The sequence below is a fragment of the Lagenorhynchus albirostris genome, chromosome X, assembly GCF_949774975.1.
Source record: "Lagenorhynchus albirostris chromosome X, mLagAlb1.1, whole genome shotgun sequence".
In the NCBI taxonomy this organism is placed as follows: Eukaryota; Metazoa; Chordata; class Mammalia; order Artiodactyla; family Delphinidae; genus Lagenorhynchus; species Lagenorhynchus albirostris.
In genome coordinates this window covers 116,702,258-116,728,099 of record NC_083116.1, presented here as the reverse complement: position 1 = coordinate 116,728,099, position 25,842 = coordinate 116,702,258, and the positions used below count along the sequence as shown (strand labels likewise).

Sequence of the window (25,842 nt, the reverse complement as noted above, 5' to 3'; positions counted from 1 at the left end):
CATGATTTTAATCCAGATTCATAATTGAGAAATGAAATAACTATAAACATGGTTCAGTTTGTGCTTTTCTTTTTCCAGCAACGTCTGGAGCTTGTATTCAAAGTGACATATGCAGGTGGTAGAGGCAGAAATTTTTTTTTTTTTTTTTTAATTATGGGCTTTAGATTTTTCCTAGTCCAGATTTTGAGTCTGTACTGGGCAAAAGAAGATTGTGTGTAGGGGGTATTTTTGAGGTATTTTCTTTAGAACAATTTGTTAAGGCATCATTCAGTTATAAGTCAAGATTTTATTATATTTAATTACTGTAGATTCATGTTGACAGAATTGTAAACCAAATAGGTATGGATTAATTCTAATCACCTGTTGCACAAATATTCTTATAGCTGGCACTCATTAAATTATTATTATTAGTTATAATAGTTACAGCCCACAAGGACAGTACTTGCATTTGAAATGTTAACGCTTTTGATTGTTTTCACATATGATGCACGTTAGCTACCCACGTTAGGAAGAAAATCTATGTTATTCTTTTTTATGTGGATAAAAACCAGCAGAAGGATTATGATTTGATGTTTATTGATATTTCATATTGAGTAGTTTTGATTAAGAATGGTTTGGGGGCTTCCCTAGTGGCGCAGTGGTTAAGAATTCGCCTGTCAATGCAGGGGACACAGGTTTGAGTCCTGGTCCGGGAAGATCCCACATGCCGCGGAGCATCTAAGCCCGTGCGCCACAACGACTGAGCCTGCGCTCTAGAGCCCACGAGCCACAACTACTGAGCCCGCGTGCCACAACTACTGAAGCCCAGGCGCCTAGAGCCCGTGCTCCGCAGCAATGAGAAGCCGGCACACCGCAACAAAGAGTAGCCCCTGCTTGTTGCAACTAGAGAAAGCCCGTGCACAGCAACGAAGACCCAATGCAGGCAAAACTAAATTAAAAAAAAAAAAAAAAGAATTGGTTTAGGGAATTCCCTGGTGGCCCAGTGGTTAGTACTCTGTGCTTCCACTGCAGGGGGCCCAGGTTCAATCCCTGGTTGGGGAATTAAGATCCTGCAAGCTGCACAGCAAGGCCAAAAAAAAAAAAAAATTGGTTTAGGGAAATGGTGCTTTTTCATATATTTATCACTGAACTTATAAGAAATGAGGGTCATCAAATGTATGAAAGGAAGGGCCAGACTGGTCTTTTTTTTTTTAAGAAGAAAAGCAATATTTTTATTATGGTCTTAAATAACAAGACTGAGTTTTAATAACCAGAACTGGTGGAATTGACTTGATGTGTCAGTTAGCTGATGAGAAAGGGAAAGTTGACAGAACATTGGTGAAGGCAATGATCGGGAAAAGAAAATCAGTTCTTGTTTATACCTCACCAGTTGGGATTTCTCAGTAAGGTAGTTATAAGATGATATAGTGCGGGAATAAAGACGCAGACCTACTAGAGAATGGACTTGAGGACACGGGGAGGGGGAAGGGTAAGCTGGGACAAAGTGACAGAGTGGCATGGACATAGGTACACTACCAAATGTAAAACCGATAGCTAGTGGGAAGCAGCCGCATAGCACAGGGAGATAAGCTTGGTGCTTTCTGACCACCTAGAGGGGTGGGATAGGGAGGGTGGGAGGGAGACACAAGAGGGAAGGGATGTGGGGATATATGTATATGTATAGCTGATTCACTTTGTTATAAAGCAGAAACTAACACACCATTGGAAAGCAATTGTACTCCAATAAAGATGTTAAAAAAAAAAGATGATATAGTGAAACTGCTGAGGTTGTTTTTGGTTTTGTTTGTTTGGTTGTTGTTGTTGTTTTCCCAAGAGGAGCCTGATTTTTCAGTAAGTAAAGCTGGGAAGAAGAAAGGTGTTTTTTTTGGAGTAAGATGCTATTCTAAGAAAGACTACCAAGTAGAAATGATCCTTAAGATAGTCAAGTAGAATAGTTTGGCTTTTCTGCCTGCAAAATGAACCTGAGATAAAATTTACCAAGATGCTCTGCATTTCTAGTTTTCAAACATAAAATGAAATAATTAAGTTTTCTCAAATCTCAAACCAAATCCCAACGAGAAAAATAACCTCTGCTGGACCACACTGAAGACAGACATTATTACTCCTAAATTTAACTTCTTATAAAACATCGTCAATTACCACAAAAAAAATTGGAGTACACAATAATTGAGAAAACATTTTAAAATTACCAAATATTATGACTTTAGAAAAAAATTTCAAGTTTAATTTTTAATTGTAATCTCTCAGCATAACTGAATAATGAAAAACAACGTATTCTGTCTACATCTGCTAACATCATACCTTCCAAACCTATAGAGAACTTCTTATTCATTTATTTATTTATTTTTGGCTGCATTGGGTTTTTGTTGCTGCATGCGGGCTTTCTCTAGTTGCGGTGAGCGGGGGCTACTCTTCGTTGTGGTGTGCAGTCTTCTCATTGCAGTGGCTTCTCGTTGCGGAGCACGGGCTCTAGGCATGCGGGTTTCAGTAGTTGTGGCACGCGGGCTCAGTAGTTGTGGCACACAGGCTTAGTTGCTCCGTGGCATGTGGGATCTTCCCAGACCAGGCAGGGCTTCAACCCGTGTCCCCTGCATTGGCAGGCGGATTCTCAACCACTGTGCCACCAGGGAAGCCCTAGAGAACTTCTAATTAATGAGCTTAGTAGCAATTCAGTATTAATGAGCTGAAGAGTATGTCATTGTCCTCTCTATCAGTTATCTGTTACTGCAATAATACTGTGTATTAAACAACTATAATAGCTCAGTAGCATGTAATAAACATTTCTTTTTGCTCACAAGTGTACAGATCAGCTGAGCACTTCTGCTGATCTTGGCAGACTTGATTTGGCAGTTTTTTGGGTCTTGGTTGGAGTTCCCTCGTGTTTACAGGTCTGCTGGTGCGTGGCTGATCTAGGATGGCCGTGGCTTGGGTGACTCAGCTCTGCTCCACATGGTCTTGGAGCTTTCAGTAGACTAGCCTGGGATTTGTGGTAGTGGCACAGTTTCAAAAGAATGGAAGCATACAAGGCCTCCTGAGGCCGGCTTGGAACTGGTACATAACACTTCCACCATATTCTTTAGTCCAACTCAAGTCACAAACCCAACCCAGCTTCAAGGTCTGGGGAAGGAGACTCTTGATGAGAGTGGCTGCAAAATGACATTAAAAAGAGCATGACTAGAGGTTGGAGTAGAGAATTGGGGATACTTTTGCAATCAATCTACCGTATCACTTTTCATCTTTCTCCACCTGAATTGGCCAGATTTCTTTTCTTGGGCTGACTGTTTCATAGGCAGTCTAGCAAGAAAGAGATCCTGGGTCTCAGCACCTACTGAAATGGGCAGTGCAGGTAATCCGTTACACAGAAATATCTCTTCGAGAGAGAGGTCCTTTGGGAATTTCTGCCTATGGTTTGTTACCAAGAAGAAAAAGAAAATCATGTCAGAAAATTGGTTTTTATGTGACAAGAGAAACAAATCAATTACGTAAGTAGAATTTGAAGTGTCTAACAGGGAAAAGTTAAATGTTGCCATTTAATTTTCTGTAGATTCTGAATAGCCACAGATATTTGAACCAAATACAATGTATTGTTATGTTTCTAGCCCTATTAGTAAAAATCTGAGATATTAGAGTGGGCAAAAAAAAATGTAGAGTTAGAGCTTCAGAGCATCAAAATACCTTGATTGACCAGTTTTCCCTGTGCTCCTCCCTCTCCTCCCTGCTGATGAACTCACTGCTTTGGTAAAATGTCCACCTGGGAAGGGATAATGATGCTTCATGTGAATGTACCTACTGATCTCAGAACAAATCATTCCTCATGGTTATGTGTGGGTTATCTTGGTATTCATAACACTTAGCACAGTGCCTTACATGGGCTAGGTATTCAAGAAGTTATTTATTGCATTTTAAGTATGGGAATGTAGATTTTTTCCCCCCTTTTCTGTCTTTCCATTTCCAGAATTAGTAACTCACCTTTTTGACAGCAACATCCAGGACAAGGATAGACAGGACTATTGGGTGTTGATAGACGTCCCAGACTCCTACTGTGGTCCTCGACTGCAATTTCCTCTCACTTTTACTGATATTGATTTACTGATTGAGGCCTTCAAGCAACAACAGGCAAGTAGAAGCAGATACTGTCCTGATTCTTGTACATAACATGTGCTATCTGTTGAATGAATAGATGAAAATACTACAGCAGAAATGCATTCCCTTGGGAAAAAACTTCACATTAAGTGAGAGCTACCCTCTGCTCTGCTTAACCCATTAAATACAAATCTCCTCAGGTGCACAGAAACCTCCTCTCTATCTATAGGCTTACAGTATTTCCTTGTTCTTTTTCTGAGGTTTAATTCACATACTATAAAATTCACCATTTTAAAGTGTACGATTGATTCAGTGCTTTTTAGTACATTCACAAGATTGTGTAACAATCACTAATATCTAATTCCAGAACATTTTCTTCACCCCCAGAAGAAGTGCCGTACCCATTACCATTCCCTCCTCCCCCACTCCTGGCAACCACTGTTCTACTTTCTGTCTCTGTGGATTTGTCTCTTCTGGATATTTTGTACAAACGGAGTCATGTAATATGTTTCCTTTTGTATGTGGCTTATTTCCCGTAGCATAATGTTTTTAAGATTCATTCATGCCATGGTATATTTCATTACTCCTTTATTTTTATGGCTGACTAATATTCTATTATATGAGTATACCACATTTTTATCCATTCATCAGTGGATGAACATTTGGATTTTTTCTACCTTTTGGCTATTATGAGCAATGCTGCCATGAACATTTATGTGTAAGTTTTTATATGAACATATGTTTTCAATTCTGTTGTTTCTATATCTAGGAGTGGAATTGCTGAGTCATATGGTGACTCAATGTTTAACATTTTGAGGAACTGCTAAATTGTTTTCCACAGTGGCTGCGCCATTTTACATTACCACTAGTAATAGGTGAGGGTTCCAGTTTCTCCACATTTTTTGCCAACATTTGTTATTTTATGTTTTAAAAAAATTTTTAATTTTATTATAGCTATCCTAGTTGTGTGTAAAGTGGTATCTAATTGTGGTTCTCATATGCATTTCCCTAATGGCTAAGATGTTGAGCATCTTTTCATGCTTACTGGCCATTTGTACACATTCTTTGGAGAAATGTCTATTCAGATCCTTTGCCCATTTTAAAATCAGGTTATTTGTCTTTTTACTATTGAGTTGTAAGGGTTCTTTATATATTCTGGATACAAGTCCCTTATCAGGTATACAATTTGCAAATATTTTCTCCCATTCTGTAGGTTGTCTTGTCACTTTCTTAATAATGTCTTTTGAGTCACAAAAGTTTCTAATTTTGATGACGTCCAATTTATCTCCTTTTTTCTTTCGTTGCTTGTGTTTTGGCATCATATCTAAGAATCCATTGCTAAATCCAAGGTCATGAAGGTTTACCCCTATGTTTTCTTTTAAGAATTTTATAGTTTTAGCTCTGACATTTAGCTCTATGAGCCGTTTTCAGTTAACATCTCTATATGGTATGAAGTATGGGTCCAACTTCATTCTTTGCATGTGGATATGCAGTTGTCCCTATACCTTTTGTTGAAGAATCTGTTCTTTCCCCATTGAATGGTTTTGGTTCCTTTGTAAAAAATTAATAGGCCATAGCTGTCTGGATTTATTTCTGGACTTCCAATTCTTTTCCATTGGTGTGTGTGTCTATCCTTATGCCAGTACCACATTGTCTTGATTACTGTAGCTTTGTGGTAAGTTTTGAAATCAGGAAGTGTCAATCCTTTGACTTTGTTATTCTTTTTCAATATTGTTTTGGCATTTAGGGTCCCTTGCAGTGAATTTGAAGATTGACTTTTCCATTTATGCAAAAAAGCCCACTGAGATTTTGGTAGGGGTTGCACTGAATCTGTAGATTGCTTTGGGTAGTATTGTCTTCTTGACAATATTAAGTCTTCTAATCCATGAACATGGGATGTTTTTCCATTTATTTGGGTCTTCTTTAATTTCCTTCAGCTATGCTTTATAATTTTATACTTTTCAGTGTACAAGTCTTTCACTACCTTAAATTTATTCCTAGGTATTTTATTCTTTTGGTTGCTATTATAAAACGAATTGCTTTCTTAATTCCCTTTTGAACTGTTCATTGCTGGTGTATAGAAACACAACTGATTTTTGTGGGTTGATCTTTTACTCTGCAACTTTGGTGAATTCATTTATTAGCTGTAATATGTGTGTGTGTGTGTGTGTGTGTGTGTGTGTGTGTGTGTGTGTGTGTGTGTATTCTTTTGGATATTCTATATACAGGATCACATCATCTGTGAATAGAGTTTTACTTCTTCGTTTCTGGTTTAGATGCCTTTTATTTCTTTTTCTTGCCTAACTGCTCTGGCTAGGATTTCCAGTATAATGTTGAATAGCAGTGGTGAGAGTGGACATGCTTTTCTTGTTCCTGATCTTAGGGAGAAAGCTTTTAATCTTTTCACCATTGAGTTTGATGTTAGTTATGGTTTTGTTTTGTTTTGTTTTTACTAAATGCTTTTTATCAAGTTGAGGAAGTGTCCATCTATTCCTAGTTTTCTGAGTGGCTTTATCATGAAAAGGTGTTGGAATTTGTCAAATACTTTTTCTGCATTAGTTGAGATGATTGTGTGTTTTTTTTCCCTTCATTATAGTAATGTTGTGTATTACATTGGTTAGTTTTCTTATGTTGAACCACTCTTATATTCCTGGAATAAATCCCACTTGGTTATGGTATATAATTCTTTAGAAATTCTGTTGGATTTGGTTTGCTGGTATCTTGTCAAGGATTTTTGCATTTTATTTGTAAGGGATACTGGTCTGTATTTTCTTTTTGTGTGGTGTCTTTATCTGGCTTTGATATCAAGGTAATACTGTCCTCATGAAATGAGTTAGGAATTGCTTCCTTCTCTTCTATTTTTTAGAAGAGTTTGAGAAGGATTGGTGTTACTTCTTTAAACGTTTCATAGAGTTCACCAGTGAAGCTGTCTGGTCTTGCACTTTTCTTTGTTAGGAAGTTTGTGATTAGTGATTCAATCTCTATGTGTTCTAGATCTGTTCAGATTTTCTATTTCTTCTTGAGTGTTTTGATAATGTGTGTGTTTCCAGGAATTTGTCCATTTCATCTAAGTTATCTAATTTGTTAGTATACAGTTGTTCGTAATATTCTCTTATAATTCTTTTTATTTCTTTGAGGTCAGTGGTAATGTCCCCATTTTCATTTCTGATTATAGTTATTTGCACTTTCTCTCTTTTTTTTCTTGGCCAGTCTAGGTAAAATTTTGTCAATTTTGTAGCTCTTTTCAAAGAACCAACTTTTGTTTTTGTTGATTCTATTGGTTTTCTGTTCTCTATTTCATTTATCTGCACTCTAATCCCTATCTTCTTCCTTCTGCTGGCTTTCCGTTTAATTTGCTCTTCTTTTTCTAGCTCCTTAACTCATTACTGATGGGGGGATTTTTGTAGAAACTAATGCCTGTGGCTGGCGATTTTTATTTTGGCTGGCCAGAAAGTCAATTCTGTTATTTCACTAACACTTTGCAGGTTATTACATTCAGTAGTTATATCTGACACACCTGTAAAGTCTTCTAATTTTTGTGAAATGTTGTCTTCTATCCACTCTTCTGTAGAAGCAAAGGAGCATTCTCCAGCACCACGAGTTTCATTTTCACTTTCCGTATCAGAATCAATCACTAAGGTTTTTTGTCTTTCTGTTGGTCTTGTATTCACATTGTCTGAATCAGAACTATATTCTGAAGAACTGTCATCTTCTGGACACTAGTATATATGTTGCTTGGACAGTCAGAGAAAGTTTCTGCATAAAATTCACGGAACAGTTCTTCTTCACTCAAAATTTCACAATGTGTCATTTTTGAAAATTTTACGTTTATGATATACACAAGGTTGGAGCAAAAACCTAATGGAGCAAAATGTGAATGATAATGACAATCATAAGTTATATGATGAACGCTTGATCAGTTTTAAGCTCTAACAACTTTGCATGGTGATGTTAATTGTATCACTCTCTAAAAACGTATCGATATGTCTCTGGTCAATGATGTTCAGATAACAAAAGACGTATTAATGTGTCTCTGGTCAATAGTGTGTTAAGCATTAAGTCAGGCTTCTCATTCGAGATCTTTCTTCTTTCTTAATGTAGGCATTTACAGCCATACATTGCTCATTGAGCATTGCTTTTACTGTATCCCATAAGTTTTGGTATGTTGTGTTTTAATTTTTGTTCATCTCAAAGTATTTTCTAATTTCCCTCGTGATTTCTTCAACATATTCAAGAGTATGTTGTTTAATTTCCACATATTTGTGAACTTTCCAGTTTTCCTTCTGTTATTGATTTCTAGTTTCATTCCATTGTGGTCAGAGAAGATACTTTGTATGATTCCAGTCTTTTAGAATGTATTGAGGCTTGTTTTGTAGCCTAACATCTGGCCTATCCTAGAGAATGTTCCATGTGCACTTGTAAAAAAATGTGTAGTCTGCTGTTTTGGGTGGAGTCGTCTATAGATGTCTCTTAGGTCTAGTTGGGTGTGAGGTTTCCAAAGTTTCTTTTCTTTTAGGCTGTGTTCACCTAGTGTTTCAACAGAGATTTCCTTGAACACCAAGAGCCATTAAGAAAGAAAGAAAGAAAGAAAGGGGGGGGGAAGGGAGGAGGAGGGAGGGAGGAGGAAAGAAAGGAGGAAAGAGGGAGGGGGAAGAAAGAGGGAGAGGGAAAGAAAGAAGGGAAGGGAACAGAGGGGAAGGAAAGGGAAGCAAGGAAAATCTAGTCTTTGCAGATTGGCTCTGTGTTGGTACACTCCTTTACTGCTTAGCCTGGCTGTTTACAAATCCATCTTAGCCTTTCCTTTCTGCTTGCACTGTGCCATTTTTAAGTTGCCTCTTTCTTAATTCAGCATTGGTTGCTGTGAGCTTTGACTATCTTCCAGAGTTCTGACAAAGTTGGGTCTGACAGGTTTTTTTGTTTGTTTGATCTGGTTTTTTGGCTTGATTTTTCAGTGTTTCTGCAGAGGGATGGGATCTTGGAACTACCTACTTCATTATTTTCTGACATCACCCCAGAACCCTCATTCTCAGGTTAGGACCTTAAGGGTGTACCCTAGGAGTAAGAGTGAATGAGAAGTACTGGCTCTGTAGGGACTGACGCAAAATTTTGAATCATCTAATTCCTGAAATTGAATTGATATCATCCTAGACAGCTAGTGCTCCTAGCCACCTGCCAAGAGAAAATTTCAACCCTCTCTGTAAGAAAATAGGGCCTTAAATGATTTCTTCAAGTTTTCATATACAGTATCCAGAACTTAACACAAATGTTAACCAGGCACAGGAGAATGCAAGATTCACAAAAGAAAACTGAGGCAAACAGCAAACAATGGAAACAAACCTATAGAGTTTTTCAATAATGGCATTATCAGACTCAGAGTTGAAAATAAATATGCTTAATATGCTCAAGGACATAAAAGCTATGGCAAAAATTCAAGGAGCTATAATAGAAAAGATAGACAATTTTGATTTTATAAAAATGAAAAATATATGATGCTAAGGGAAGAATAAAAGGTTCAACATAGTGTACAATGTGCTCCCATTTGTTAACAAAATTAATAAGCATTATATATTTTGATTTTTAAAAATTGAGATAAAATTCATATCACATAAAATTGATTGTTTTAACCATTTTAAATAAAGTGTATGATTCATTGGTTTTTAGTATATTCACAATGTGGTGCAACCATCACCACTGTCTAATTCCAGAACATTTTTATCATCCTCAAAACAAAACCCTGTACCTCATTCCCTCTTCTCCCTAGCCCCTGGCAACCACTAGTTTACTTTCTGTCTCTACAGATTTGCCTAATCTGTGCATTTTATATAAATGGAATCATTTATGTGCCTTTTGTGTCTGGTGGCTTCTGCTTGGTATAATGTTTCAAGGTTCATTCATGTTGTAGCATGTATCAGTCAGTACCTCATTCCTGGTTTTGGTCGAATAATATTCCTTTGTGTGAATATACCACATTTTATTTAAGGGATTATGTACTTATACATGTGTTTGCATATTCATATGTGGTTATATTGATTTTTTTTTTAAATTTATTTTATTTATTTATTATTTTTGGCTGCGTTGGGTCTTCGTTGCTGCGTGCGGGCTTTCTCTAGTTGCGGCGAGTAGGGGTTACTCTTCGTTGCGGTGCGCGGGCTTCTTATTGCAGTGGCTTCTCTTGTTGCGGAGCATGGGCTCTGGGCGCGAGGGCTTCAGTAGTTGTGGCGTGCAGGCTTCAGTAGTTGTGGCGTGCAGGCTTCAGTAGTTGTGGCTCGCGGGCTCTAGAGCACAGACTCAGTAGTTGTGGCACACGGGCTTTGTTGCTCCACGGCATGTGGGATCTTCCCGGACCAGGGCTTGAACCCGTGTCCCCTGCATTGGCAGGTGGATTCCTAACCACTGTGCCACCAGGGAAGCCTGGTTATATTGATTTTTATATGCTTGCAAGTGCATAGAATATTTTTTGGAAAGATACTCAAGATACTCTTAACAGTGGCTGTTTTGGGGAATAGGGAAAGGAGACTGAAGTCTGGGGAAGAAGGAAAATTGCTTTTCATTATTATACTCCTTTTTGCTGTTTAAATTTTTATTTCAACTTTAGAAATGTGGGGTTTTTTTTTTCATTTAAAAACTAGTTACTGTTTTAAAAAGAAAATTCTTTCAAAGTAATATTTTCCTCCCTCAGTGCCTTTAAAAGAATATGAGTATTTTATTCAAGTTGCCATTTAATCTGAATATATTTGTAAACATAGAGATCAACTTCTGAGTTAACTCTTTTGAGTATTTAATATTGCTATAAACACGATTATAATGCTACTTAAAGAGAAGTAGACTGGCTTTGTAGGGACTAATAATACCAAAGTGATTTTAACCAATTGAAAAAGGACCCAGAAAAAACATTTTCATAATAGGGATTTTCTGTTGTTGCAATATATCCTCAATGATTATTTGTTAATTTAACTTAATAAAACAACTGCCTTTTCAGACAGTAATTACTCTGATTAGCACTACAAATGGTCCAGAAAGTCTACAGTGGCAACTTAAGGTAACACTGAAGCCAGTTTTGGGAATCAATAAATTAAATATGGAAATTAAAATAAATCATGCTATCAGAGTGTTTTGCCTCTTCCTTTAAAATCTGGCTAAAGATTTGACTCACCGATTTAGAATGCTTTTGTGGGGAAAATCCTTAGCAATCCATTAGGTTTGGAGAGATAGGAAATGTGGGTTGCTCCCCACTAATTAACATCCAGGGGACCTTCTCTTTCCTCCTAATTCTCACATTGCTTCCAATCCTGCTTCCTGGTTTTTTTTTTTAAAAATAAGTTTGGAGAATTTCATGATTAAATAATTTTAATAGGAAATGGAAATGGAAAATAATTTCATTATTTTAATAGGAAGTGGAAATGGAAATTTCAGGACACCACGAGATAGGATTGTTCCAAAGTGTTCCTCTGTCCTGAATCCCATGCCCAAAGCGTTATCTGAACAATATGTAGATATGACCTCTCTCTCAGCCTCCAATAATCTAAACCAGTGCTGTCCAATAGGAATATAATGTGATCCACATACATAATTTAAAATCTTCCAGTAGTCAACATTATAAAGGCAAAAAGAAACAAGTGAAATTAATTTTAATAATGTATTTTATTTACTCCAACATATAAAATTATCATTTTAATATGTAATCATATTAAAAGTTTTTTATGAGATGTTTTACTTTTTTTTTCATACTGTCTTTAAAATCCAATGCGTATTTTGTGCTTACATGACATCTCAATTTTGACCCCATTTCAAGTGGTCAGTAGCCCCATGTGACCAGTGTCTACTGCATTGGACAGTACAGGCGCAGACACTCCTGACTAGAAAGTGGTGTTAGCATCTGTTAAATTTGTATCAGCTACATCACTTTTTGAATTATGTATTTGGAATAGTTCATAATTTAAAAAAAGGGAGAACAACACACTGTATTTAAAAACAAACAAACAGAAAAGCCTGGACGAGAAAACCCAGTAAATCTGTCCAAAACAATGCTGTCATCAACACTGTAACTGGAGGAGATCAAGGGATGAATAGTCATAATAGGAGCTAATCTGAATGGTTTATTTGAATTGGCAATATGTTCTATACTTACACTTGTATATAAGTGTGCTTGCTGTCCTGTAAACTCATGTCTGTGCACCAAATATTGAGCCACACCTAGGACACCTGGCTCAGGAGTCCCTTGGGGCCTGTCTGGCTACCTTGTGAGACCTCCTAACCCAGCACCCCCATCTAATTCCCAGCCCCGGGGCAGGAGGTCACAAGCAAATGCAAAGCAGCTCTTCTTGAACAATCTCTCTCTGCTTCTCTCTTCCTTTCTACTTCTCTCTCTTTTCCCTCCTTCTCTTTTCTTTACTTTTTTGCCTGCACATTTCCTTAGGGCAAGGGAGTCTCCTTTTTTTCTTGTCACCTCTCTTGGGCTCTAAGGACCAAGAATAATAAGAAATGTTCTGTGAATGGGTGATGTCAATTAAGAACATGAGAATATAGACGTCCTAGGAACCATTCATTCATTCAACTTACACATCTCTAGCGAGGGCTTATTATGTGCCAGATACTGTGCTAGGAAAATCTATTTAAAAATAATTTAGAGATTGTCGTGAACTACAGCTGCCTGAAACGTGCTCATATGTTCCACCTATATTGCTTTCTACACACTCATGCCTTTTCTCCTAGTTCATGATATCTATTTCCTCTCCTTCGCCCTCACAGATACTTCATGCTTATTATGTCTTAGAGGTGCTCTTTGAAACCAAGAAGCTCCTGCAGCAAATGCCGAATTTCACTCACATAAAAACTTCTCCCTCCAAAGAGATAACAATCTGTGGTAAGTTTCAGAGCAGTGTTGCCAAATTAATATTTAGGAGCCTCTTGGTTCTACATCATTGGCCTAACTTGAAAACTGTGTAAATTGGACTGTGTTAAGGGAAAAGTGTTAATATAGAGTTTTCTATCATGATAGTACTGTTTCCTATCTTGTCTTTGTTTTGCATACCAGCTGGCAGGAATTAATTATGTGAGAAATTAAAGAACTCATAGCTTTTTATAAAGGCAGGCAGCATTTTAATACAGAAAATCACCCATGGGTGGAATAAGTGTTCTTTGCCCTCCCTCTGGCTCTCATTATCTTTGTTCAATGTAGCTTTTTCTAGGTGGGCCTCTGCATGCCACTTATGCTGGGAAGAGAAAAGCCCAAGGAAGGGTGGAGACTAAATTCTTCTCTGCCCTCGGCTGCTGTTTTAGATTTTTCCAACTGGTCTCTGCAGCTTTTAGAAGAGTGGGAATGTCCCAGAAATCTGTTCCTTGTTCTTCTAAATAACAAGAGCTGAGATTTTGTTATCATATAGGCCAGTCTGACAGGATATTGCTTCAAGAAGCAGTACACATTGAAATTCAACACAGTTGGTGCTCAGCGTGCTTGCAACTGTCTGAGAATGGAGTGCGTGGAAGGAACAGCAATTCCCTTAACTTCTAATTAAGCCTTTAGGTTACAAAACAGTGATTGTTATTTTCCAAATCAATTTTTAGCCCATGTTTCTTTTACTCTGGCAGGTAGAATGGATTTGACAATCTAATTAAACTATTTCCATTCTAGCATCTGATAGTGGTGACAGGGACTCGATGTAGCAGTACATGCTCCTTGACATGTCCTGACTCAGGCTTTTGAAGAGTCCTTAATGGTTCAATTCCAGCCAAATCAGGCCACCACATCTCTGCCTTCCAGATGATGCATCTCAGCAGTGGGGACCTTTTATTCAAGGCCTCATCAGCACTTACTTTTCATGGAGATAAAGAATTTTGGGTCATGAGGCTCAGGAAGCGATGCCAACCCATGAAGCCTCTGGAGCCAAGGCGAGGTTTGCTCTCAGAGTGTATGTAATAGGCCAAACAGGGAGTGTGATCTGCTCCCGTATGTTTCCAGTATACCTCCAGTTGCCATTGGAGACTTAGCTTTGCATAAAAGGATCTGGAAGAAGACATGAATTAATTAGAGGGCATGTAAGTCCTGGAATCATGCAGTGTAAGAACTGAGTGGTTCTTACAGAGACCATCTAGTCTATCCCTTGCTCTTACGGATGAAATTGAGGCCCAGAGAGAAAAGTGTATTGCCTTCCATGCATTTCTATGTAGTAACTTGTCCCCCTCTCTCCACCTCAGCTTACTCAGCTGGTTAGTGGCAGAGTCAGAATTAAAAATCAGATCTTCTGCATCCCAGGTTAGAGCCAACTCCGTATCTGCTATCCCAACTCCCATCATGCACTGCTCTGACGTTTCATTTTCCATCATGAGACAAGGACTAGGGAATGGATTGATTGGACAGTTCCATTATTTTAAAGATACTCACATCTTGGCAGGGCATTTATTTCCAGACTTCTTCCATGTAGCACCATTGATAGAAGGAAAAACCAAGGCCCATAGGTTCCCATAGCATAGGAATTATTATTTTCTGTCTTTAATAGCCCCATTGAACTTAGAAAAATTTGGTCATCATTTAAAATAAAATTTAAAATCAGGGCCATATTTTCATAAACATCCTCTGTTTAAGACAGTATTAGGAAAGGGGGAGAAATTATGGTGAACCTTTACCATTATTTTAATTTCCAGATGCATTTTTTTACATGCACATCTAAACATGCTACACATTTCTCAACGTGCATGAAATATAGTAGGTGTTTTAGTTTATGTTATAAATGATAACCAGTTATGCACTTAGGTTTTTGTGTGCAGTGGAAATATCTTTCTGTGGCTGCCTTTCCATTGATACATTGAGTTTTATCTCTTGCTGTCCAACTAGAAGTTAAAAATATTTTTAGGGAGTTCCCTGGTGGTCCAGTGGCTAAGTGCTCCCAATGCAGGGGCCCAGGTTTGATCCCTGGTCAGGGAACTAGGTCCCACATGCCTCAACTAAGAGTTTGCATGCCGCAACTAGAGACCCTTCATGCTGCAAGGAAGATCCCACACGCGGCAACGAAGATCCCACGTGCTGCAGCTAAGACCTGGAGCAGCCTAATTAATTAATTAATTAAAAAATAATAAGGCAGCTTATGAAAAAAAAGAAAATAAAAATATTTGTATAGCCTCAACTCTTAATATGCTGAAAGCAATTCATTTATTAGCATACCAGCTGCAACAGTTCTGACCACCCAAATCTTTGGGGTTTTTTGTTTTTTGCTTTTTTTTTAACTGGAACCAAAGCTGCTAATAGTAGCTTGTTTTATTGATATGAAGTGAAATACTTTGTCCATTGCAGATATTCTAAAGCTCCCAATGAAACAAATTCTACAGAATACCTGACTCACAGCATTTTTATTATTATGCTTGTCTCCCTCTCAGAAATTCCTCCCTGCCATCAGAACTCATATTTTTCTGATGTGGCCTCAGAAGCACTAACCACGCACAGATTTGGCAAACATATACAGGCCTCTGCTGTGTCAGCCCGAAAGGCACCTTTATTCTCAATGGTGTACGTTGGTGCCTCTCCTTTAAAGCAGCATAATGTAGCTGCTGAGTGAATGAGCTCATATTTTCTCAGCTGAAGTTGTTGTTTTTTTTTTTAACCATCTTTATTGGAGTATCCTGAAGAAAATTAGGAAAACAAAATAATTAAAAATATATATTTAACTGATAAGTAAAGTCCTTCCATTTTTATTTCCTTAGATTTGGAGTGAGAGCAATGAGATTTAAGTATATGGTAGTATTAATATGCTCTTAATATTGTAGTCATTTTATAAATAAGTGCTGGTGATGTAGGATTTTAATTTTATTATTCCCATTATAATTGCAGTCATTTCTTGCATATATTTGGTTAAGTTTGGTTGTAGCATTTTAAGCAAACTGAGGAAAAGTATTCCTGAATTAAATTATATTTGGTAATTAAGTTGGATACAAGGAATAAAAACTTATGATCAGAGGTTATGAAAGTCAAATATTTACCTAGAAATAGTTATCCAAATAGGGCTTTTGAATACTCACATATTTACTCTTGTTTTTAAATTAATGGCTTCATCTATTTATATGTTTTCCCTCAGTTGGCTGAGTTTTATAAAGCCATGCTTTCATTTTTGTTTTCTCTAATAGTCTCATCAAGAGAATGTCAACTATCTACTCAAAATTTTTAAGTTTCAGATGCTACTGCTGGAGCATATTTTTGAAAATGTGGCTTTAAAAACCTTTGCATTTAGCAATTAAACTTAATTATTGAGTGCCTACTATGCAGCAGGTACTATGGGAGGCATTTGGGGTTTAATGCCAATATAGATGATACTGCTGTTCTCCTAGAGATTACAGTGTAGGTAGTACAGAACAATCACTAAGAGCTTCAATTTTTTTTGTGTGTGTTTTTTTTGTGGTACGCGGACCTCTCACTGTTGTGGCCTCTCCCGTTGCGGAGCACAGGCTCCGGACGCGCACGCCCAGTGGCCACGGCTCACGGGCCCAGCCGCTCTGCGGCACGTGGGATCCTCCTGGACTGGGGCACGAACCCGTGTCCCCTGCATCGGCAGGCGGACTCTCAACCGCTGTGCCACCAGGGAAGCCCAGAGCTTCACTTTTGAAGAGAGATAAAGTTGAGTTTGAATTCCAGCTCTGCTACTTGGTAGCTGGGCAACTTTGCATAAGTTACTTAACTACTCCGAGCCTCATTCGTAAAATGAGTCTGATGAAAACAATACCCATCTCATAGAGTGGTTGTAAGGATTGAACAAGACAATTCGCGTAAACCCTTAGTCTAGCACTTGGCAGAGAGTGGCACAGAGCACTTGGCACAGAGGCCCATCCCGAAGGGAGGCCCATAAATGGCAGGAGTGAATAGGTAATTGCCACATTGGATGCTGTCCCCTATAGGAAAGGGGACAAAGTTTCCATAGAGTGCTATGGAAACAAATTGTCCGTTGAATTAATATCATCATAGGGTAAAAACCCGATGTCCTGAAAACGCTTGGAGTATATCAGTAGTATTTCAGTTTTTAAATTCTGTTACGTAGCTTTTCAAATTAGAGTTTTTGTCTTTTCAGTTTTTAAATTCTTGTTCCTACTGAATAGCGATTTTTCATTTCATTTCCAGGTGATTTGCATGGGAAGCTGGATGATCTTTTTTTGATCTACTATAAGGTAAATGATTATTTTGCTAAATATTTATATTTTTGTTGGGGGAAGGCAGTCCTAGGACAAATAACAATATTAGTTTTATTAGGGATAGGTACAAATACAGATATAATAGGACAGTTTTTATCCAAGAAGTTGAAAGATTTGGTTTTTTCACACGTTTCACAAAAAAATTTTAAAGATTTAATTTGGGCCTTTGTTTAATATTATTGTTATCTGTAGATCCATTAGGATTTGTACCTGATTGTATTTATGTTCTTTATTATATGGCAAATGTCTAGATGGCAGAGGAAGGGGAGGGAAACAGTCTGTTTTATTTTATTGTTATTTGGTTCAGAAGTGAGCATGCCACAGCAGTCTTCTCCTCCACTGTGCACTAATGATGCATGAAAGTAGTCCCCCATAGCAAGTTCCAAACTGCTCTTCTCTTCTCCACCCTGATTCATCATTGCCAGGCTCAGCTGCTCTTCCAGTGCTATGACTCCTCTTTGTTGGTTGGGTTTTCTTTTATTTATTTTTTTTTTCGGTACGCGGGCCTCTCACTGTTGTGGCCTCTCCCGTTGTGGAGCACGGGCTCCAGACGCGCAGACTCAGCGGCCATGGCTCACGGGCCCAGCCACTCCGCGGCATGTGGGATCTTCCCGGACCGGGGCACGAACCCGTGTCCCCTGCATCGGCAGGCGGACCCCCAACCACTGCGCCACCAGGGAAGCCCTCTTTTTTTAAATAGTATTGACATATAGTTGATTTACAATATTGTGTTAGTTTCAGGTATACAGGAAAGTGATTTGGATATCCGAATCACTTTCCTTTACACCTGAAACTATGCTATACAGTAAATCCTTTTTATTTACCTATTTTATATATAGTAGTGTGTATCTGTTGATCCCATACTCCTAACTTATCTCTCCCCCCACTTTCCCCTTTGGTAACCATAATTTTGTTTTCTATGTCTGTGAGTCTGGCTCTGTTTTGTAAATAAGTTCATTTGTATTATTTTTTAGATTCCACATATAAGTGATATCATATGGTATTTGTCTTTCTCTTTCTGACTTACTTCACTTAGTATGATAATCTCTAGGTCCATCCATATTGCTGCAAATGGCATTATTTCTTTTTTTTATGGCTGAGTAATATTCAATTGTATATATATATATATATATATATATATATATATACCACATCTTCTTTATCCATTCATCTGTCGGTGGACACTTAGGTTACTTCCATATGTTGGCTATTGTGAATAGTGATGCTATGAACATTGGGGTGCACATATCTTTTCAAATTAGAGTTTTTGTCTTTTTCGGATATATGCCCAGGAGTGGGATTGCTGGATCATATGGTTACCATATTTTTAACCTTTTTTTTTTTGGCTGTGTTGGGTCTCCGTTGCTGCGCGCAGGCTTTCTCTAGTTGTGGCGAGCGGGGGCTACTCTTCATTGCAGTGTGCGGACTTCTCATTGCGGTGGCTTCTCTTGTTACGGAGCACGGGTTCTAGGCACGTGGACTTCAGTAGTTGTGGTGCATGGGCTTCGTTGCTCTGTGGCATGTGGGATCTTCCCAGAGCAGGGCTCAAACCCATGTCCCCTGCATTGGCAGGCGGATTCTTAACCACTGTGCCACCTGGGAAGTCCCTATTTTTAACTTTTTAAGGAACCTCCATACTGTTCTCCATAGTGGCTGATTTACACTAATTTACATTCCCACCAACAGTGTAGGAGGGTTCCCTTTTCTCCACACCCTCTCCAGCATTTATTATTTGTAGGCTTTTTGATGATGGCCATTCTGACTGGTGTGAGGTGATACCTCATTGTAGTTTTGACTTGCACTTCTCTAATAGTTAGCGATGTTGAGCATCTTTTCTTGTGCCTTTTGGCCATCTGTTTGTCTTTTGGATAAATGTCTATTTAGTTCTTCTTTGGCTGCAGTATTCTTGAGCTTCCACCCCATAAGAGGTTGTCTTGTGAATAAGATAACATAAATATCCAAAAGCATTTTTTAAAGTACTAAATTATAATAGAAATACAAGGTTTTCATTTCATTCATTCAGAATGGGAGCTTGGAAGGGAATGGAGGAAGCCAAACCAGGAGTGGATGAATGGAGCCAGCACTTAGGAAGAGGTTCAGTTGAGACTGCAGGAGGCCTAAGCAAAGGTCTAGGGCCTGGTAGCCAGAGAGTGGGGTCAGGAGAAATAGAAGGCCATCCAGGTAGTGAGTTGGTGTCAGGAAGTCCAGCCAAAGGTTTGCCGGCAGGGAACTGAGGGTTCTGGTAAATAGGGCAATTCTGGAGATCAGCTACGGAATCCAGTCTGGGCAGGGAAGGAAGAGGCCAGGATGGCAACCAACTGGGAGAAATGGGTGGAATGAAGGATTGCCATGCTCTCTGAGGTCAGGGCAGGAGGCCCAGGAAGCAGGATGGCTGGGAAGTTGCAAGGGGAGTAGTCCTAGGGGATGAATGAGTCCAAGGTGGAATCCAGCATGTGGGTGGTTGAAGTGAGTGAAAGAGAATATTAGGGATGAGGAGGTCAAGCAAGTGGAAAGCAGGTGTGTTAAGTGGGTTGGCCACAGGACTGAGAGATGAGATGCAGAGGAAGGACGTTTAGTTAGAGCTCATGGGCCTAGAAGGAGGAGAGGCTGGCAAAGTGTTAGTCTGTTGGTGGCTCTAAAGAGCGAGTGGACCCACCCCAACTCCTGACCCTGAGGTCTCCATCCTGTGAAGAGTGGGTCCTTTCCTTCCAGAGGGCTGCAGGAGTCAGGAGTCTGGCACCATCCCGAAGGGAGGCCCAGATTTCCGGAGGGAAGTCTTTCTGAATGAGTTGAAGGCAAAAGGGAGTTTATTTATGCAGTTTGAGGAATGAGATTTGTTTAAGTCTACATAACACCATATAAATGTTCAGAAGTACAGTCCTGCTATTTTTGACAATTACAATCTGAGGAAGGAGGAGGGGGTGGAGGTATGTGGGGAATAGCCACAACAGAAAATCTGGTAATTATTTTTCTAGAGGTCTTGGAAAATACAAAAAAGGGAAAATAGTTGAGTAAATTAAATGGGAAAAGTGACTTCCTAGGCAATTAGAAAATTTTTCAAGAGGTAGTTGAAGATATTAAGGTGCGATCAGGGAAAGGACTCTGGAGTAGATAGATGCAAAAAGAGAATGTTTCTTTAATTCCATTGGCAAAACTAAATGGAATATATAAAACTGGAAAGTGCTAATGTAAAGATTGAACAGGAGGAGGTGGGTGGTAAGAAGTACTATAAAAAGGACTAAAGGTGAAATTATAGCATTCACATGAAAGCAAGAAATATTTTGAGTGTTAACCAATGACGGTGTTCAGGAAGTGGAGATTGAGAGCCCAGCGATGAAAGAGTATGGAACTGTTTTTGGCCCCAAAGATATCACAGTTTAGTGGGGTAGGTCACCTAATGAAAAGACAAGACAGTTCAGGGTGAGACATGTTATAACTGGGGTAAACAAGTTTCCAAGGGAGCACATTGGAGGGGCGTCTAAGTCGTGGGAGACTTCCTGGAGGAGGTGACATTTAAGACAATCCCTTCAAAGAGTTTTAGTAATTTGATAAGTGCCTAAATCATGAAGGAAAGTTCTGAAGGATCAGAAAAGATTTTATTCCCACACCCTTTTTGTGGTGTGCTGCAATAAATGATGGAATCCGTACCAGTGATCGTTTTTGATTGTTTTGACATTTTTGGTTTCTTTAATATTTGGTTGTCCTTACAAATTCTATCATTTAGCACCTTAAGACTAAGCTAGACAGTTTCAGCTCACAGTCCTATCTGGATTTGAAGGGAATTCTTTCCTCTGGGTTCCACACGGTTAACCATGGCACACCTTTCCTAAAAGGGCATCCCAACTTTATATGGCTTCACATATCATCAAGTGAAGCAATTTACATGGCATTAGTTAGGTCATATTTTTAGACTTTATTTTCTGAAAAGGTTAATTTTAATCAGCCACTCTTGCTTAATTAGAGTGACCAGTTTGGAATACTTCATTCAGATCCTTTTCCTCATTGACGAGAAAGCTTGAAATTTTAGACCAAGTATTGGCAAGTTAGTTTGTTAAATTGATGCTGTGTGTGGAAACCTCCTACAGTTGAAAAAGAGCTGCACATGGACAGAGAGAAGCTAATTACCTCTCACCCCTATGGGTGTCATACTGATGCTGTCCATGGAAGCCACGCAGCCTTGTTTTCCTTTTCTTTCTCTCTTCTCCACTATCCTCCACCCCACGCCCTATGCCCCAAATTTTCCGGCTGTGAAGGTCATTAAATATTTTCTTTTTTCTCTATTGCTGATATGCTTCCCACTGCCACAGTAGTCAATTCTTTACCTTTTGAGATTAAGGCAGTGTGTTATAATCAGAACAGATCTCTAAAATAGAGTTTGCAAAAGAAATAAAAATTAAAATTATGTGGAGTTGAGGTCCAGAGGTTATTGTTTGATGTGCCTCGGGAAAATGCCCCCCCAAAATTGTGATAACTTCTAGATGTCTTATGTAAAATACTTCAGTGGGAAATAGGTCTCCTTATCTCTACTCAAGTTAATTAATTGTGATCTGCTATTTTTTTCCCCCTGAAGGTCATCTAATGCTGTTCAGAGTTGTAGTTACCCCAGGTTTTCTGTATTTGTCACCTTGATCACCATGTCATAGATGGTTTGTTGTATATCAGCTGCAGAATAAGCCAGAGAGTTTGATTTACTGGAACTGAGTGAAGGATGGGTTCCCTCAGCAGCAGTGTTTGCTGCTTTGAAGAAAATCCAGAGAAATCTCAGTAGCGTAGCTAGAAGCCTAAATATCCTAGAGACCCATGTCCCAGGAGACTTAGCTATTCTTTTTATCTGTTTTCCAATTCTCTTATTATTCTAAGACTAAAACGTATTTGAACTCAGACTATATAGAGTAATACAACTAGTCCTGGCTCAACAATGCAGTTCTTATACATCCAAGTAAGTCTTGCCTTTGCCTTCAGAGGCTCAACACTTACAGAAGTTCAGTATCTATTTAGGACTCCTTTTAGAATCACTTTCACAGACAGTAACATTTTCTATTGAACGAGCTTCATTATCACAAATCAATCTTTTGAAGTCGTGTGATTTTTTGAAAAGGTTAAAACTTATTGGGTGTCAAGCATGCCATGGCTTAGCTGACCCTTACTATTAGGGGCTTAAAATTAGGTTTGACTAAAGAAATTCGGTATTCGTTGCTCATAGTAGAGGTGAAATACTTATAAAGTTTGGTTTAACTGGGGATGAGTTCTACTACCAGAAAATTGGTCATTCCAGTGGAAAATATGTTTACATATTTTCTCAAATTTTGACTGTTGCTTTTCTCAAATTTTGATATTAAGGTTTTATTGATCTTATGAAATAAATTGGAGAGATGTACATCATTTTCTATGGTTTGGAACTTAAATCCCTTGTTCTCAAACTTGGCTATACATTGTAATCACCCAAGAAAATGGGGAAAAAAACCTACTGATACCTGAGTCCCACTCCCAGAGATTCTGATGGACACCTAGGAGTCTCCATGTGATTTTAATGTGCAGCCAAGGATGGGAATCGCTGGTTTAAGTAACATTAAAACTATTTGCTCTTAAAAATTGAGATAGAGCTCTGCTATAAAGCAACATGCAACCAATGCACTTTCGAAGTTTTCTACTTCTTTTGAATCAGTTTTGGTAGCTTCTGATTTTCAAGAAAATCCTCCATTTCTCTAGATTGTCAAAGTACATTGCCACAGATGCCAATATTATGTTCTCTCTCTCTCCTCTCTCTCTCTCTCTCTCTCTATATATATATATATATATATATATAGTTTTAAAATTTACTTCTGTATATCTTTGTCTTTTTTCCAATCTTTAATCTTACATTTATTCTCTTTTTTCACTTATCCTCAATCAGGCTCATGGTGAGTTTTATCATCAATTTTATCAATTTATTCTTTCAAAGAATCACCCTTTGGATTATATAACTTTCATTTTTTTGTTTTCCATTTCATTAATTTCAGCTTTTATCTTTATTTGATTGGTTTTATTTTTCTAATGTCTTAAGATGAATACAGTCTTTCACGTGCATCTTCTTTAATAATGAAGGCATTTCAGGCAATGGCATCTTTTCTAATTTTAGTTTTAACTGAGCCTTCTGTTGAACTTATAATATCGCTATTAATTTCCTCTTTGATCCAATGGTTATTAAGACTACAATTTTTAATTTCCAAGGATCTTAATTCAAGAAGCTGGAATTTTTTGAATCATATTTTTATTTACTTCAGATTTTATTGGATTATGATATGAGAATGTGTTCTATGAAATGTTTCTTATTTTGAATTTGTTAAGGATTTCTTTGAAATCAAGTATATGATTGATTCTCATGAATCAATCATGAGAATCAATGAGGACAAATGAAAAATTAATTGTATTCTCTATTCATAGGATGCAAAGTTCTTCATATATCTATCTATTAAGTTCATTAGTTATACAGTTGACCCTTGAACAATGCAAGAGTTAATCCACGAATAACTTATTGTTGGCCCTCTTCATCCGCAGTTCCTCTGTGTCCACAGATTCAACCAACCATGGACCATGTAGTACTGTAGTGTTTTTTTTTTTACCTATTATATAATGAAATTTATTTATTTATTTTTTATTGGGGTATAGTTGTTTTACAGTGTTGTGTTAGTTTCTACTGTACAGCGCAGTGGCGTTCCCTGTGCTATACAGCAGGTTCTCAAGTACTGCAGTATTTACTATTGAAAAATATCTGCATATAAGTGGACCCTTGCAGTTCAAGGGTAAACTGTATATTCAGTTTTTTCCATCTATATCTTTCTAAATATGTATACTGTATATTTCTTTGTAATAAATTACCCCAGTACTTAGTGGCTTAAAACTGCAAACATTTAGTATCTCACAGTTTCTATGGTTCAGAAATTTGAGTGCAGTTTAGCTGGGTGGTTCTGGCTTAGGGTCTCTCATGAGCTAGCAGTCAAGCTATTGGCCAGGGCTGCAGTCATTTGTAAGGTTGACTGGGGTTGGCAGACCCATTTCCAAGATTGCTGACTCACATGGCACAGCATTTAAGTTCCTTGCTGGCTGTTGACAAAACAGCCACATGGGCCTCTCCACAGGGTACCTGAGTGTTCTCATGACATAGCAGCTAGCTTTCCCCAGAGTGAGTGATCCAAGAGAGAGATCAGATAGGAGGCTGCAGTATCTTTTATGACTTAGTCTCCAAAGTTGCACACCATCACTTCTGCTTTTTCTTATTCCTTTCTTAAAAGTAAATCACTAAGTCCAACCCACATTCAAGGAATGGTAAATTAGACTTCACCTTTTAAAGGGAGTGTCAAATAATTTGTGGACACTATTTTAAACCAATAATTTGATCTGAATGATTTACTATGTTTGTATTTTTTAAAAAATCTTCTTGCATTTATAGTAGCTAAATATACAAAGCAAAAACTTGTTCTTTTGTTTATTGAATACAAGTTTATGAATTGTATCTTCTTTGTAAAGTGCCTGTTATTATGATATAATGTTGCTTTATCATCATGTTTAGCACTTTTAATGTTAAAAATTCCACTCTATCTAATATTAATATTTGCATTTTTGCTTTTTCTTTGTTGTAGTTACCTTGTTTTCAGTCTCCCTTTATTTTTTTCATGTGTATTTCTCACAAACTATACATACCTGAGTTTTGTGTTTTAATGTAGTCTGGTAGTCTTGGTATGTTAATGGTAGAATTTAACCCACTCACATTTAGTATAACAACACATATTTTTGAAAAATGTCCTTCTATTTTACTTTGTTTACTATTTATTTCTCTTGGTTTCATCCTTTTTTCCTTTCTTTTTGCTGTTTTGGTGAAGTTTTTAAAATTATTGTTTTCTTTGGCACTTTTACTGTGCTTTTCCATTCATTAGTCATTGTCTTCCCATTCCTGACATTTCTAATAAATGATGTATGTATGTATACTTCTCAAATAGCTATAACTTTATTCCTCCACCATTAGCCTCTCTCTCCTCCAGTAAGACAAATGTATTTGTTTTCACATTTTCCATGTACATCTCCCATTCAGATGAGATTTGTAGAGAATTTTACTTTTCTCCCTTCATCTCTCCTGCAAATCCTTAGCTATTGTTCATGCCATATTTTTATTTCTTGACCATTATTAGATTTCCTTCATAGTATGTCTCTTCTATTTCTTGAATCCTTGCTTTGTACTTAAACACAATTTCCATATTATTGCTATTGATTTATATTTAATTATATATTGCAAGGTTCATTGTTCACATCTGTATTCTTTCCTCTTAGTCTTTCCCTGGCTTAAGGACTTTTTATTGTTACTGCTATTATTTGGTTAGAATATTGTCTTGAGTATTTTCCTCTATGGAGCATGTGGGTGTTAGATTCTCTAAATGCAAGCTGCTTGAATGCAGGGACTTTGTATTGTTTACTTCTGTGTTTCTAACACCCTAAAACTGTATCGAGTACATAACAAGCAATCAATACATGTTCATTGAGCATAGAAATCATGAGCTCTTTCAAACTTCAGGCTGAAGTCTCTTTTTAACCATAGAAAATTCCCTCTCTTATTTA

General features: G+C 37.8%; 1 protein-coding gene across 1 annotated transcript in view; it reads left to right on the top strand.

Moving 5' to 3' along the window:
* The window catches only part of PPEF1 (protein phosphatase with EF-hand domain 1), a 145,049-nt gene that overhangs the window by 74,630 nt on the left and 44,577 nt on the right, over positions 1 to 25,842 (top strand). Inside the window, exons 7-9 of the mRNA XM_060137592.1 lie at positions 3,956 to 4,116; positions 12,832 to 12,946; positions 17,183 to 17,229. Of these exons, the coding sequence (XP_059993575.1) occupies positions 3,956 to 4,116; positions 12,832 to 12,946; positions 17,183 to 17,229 (323 nt within the window). The remainder of the gene's footprint in view (positions 1 to 3,955; positions 4,117 to 12,831; positions 12,947 to 17,182; positions 17,230 to 25,842) is intronic.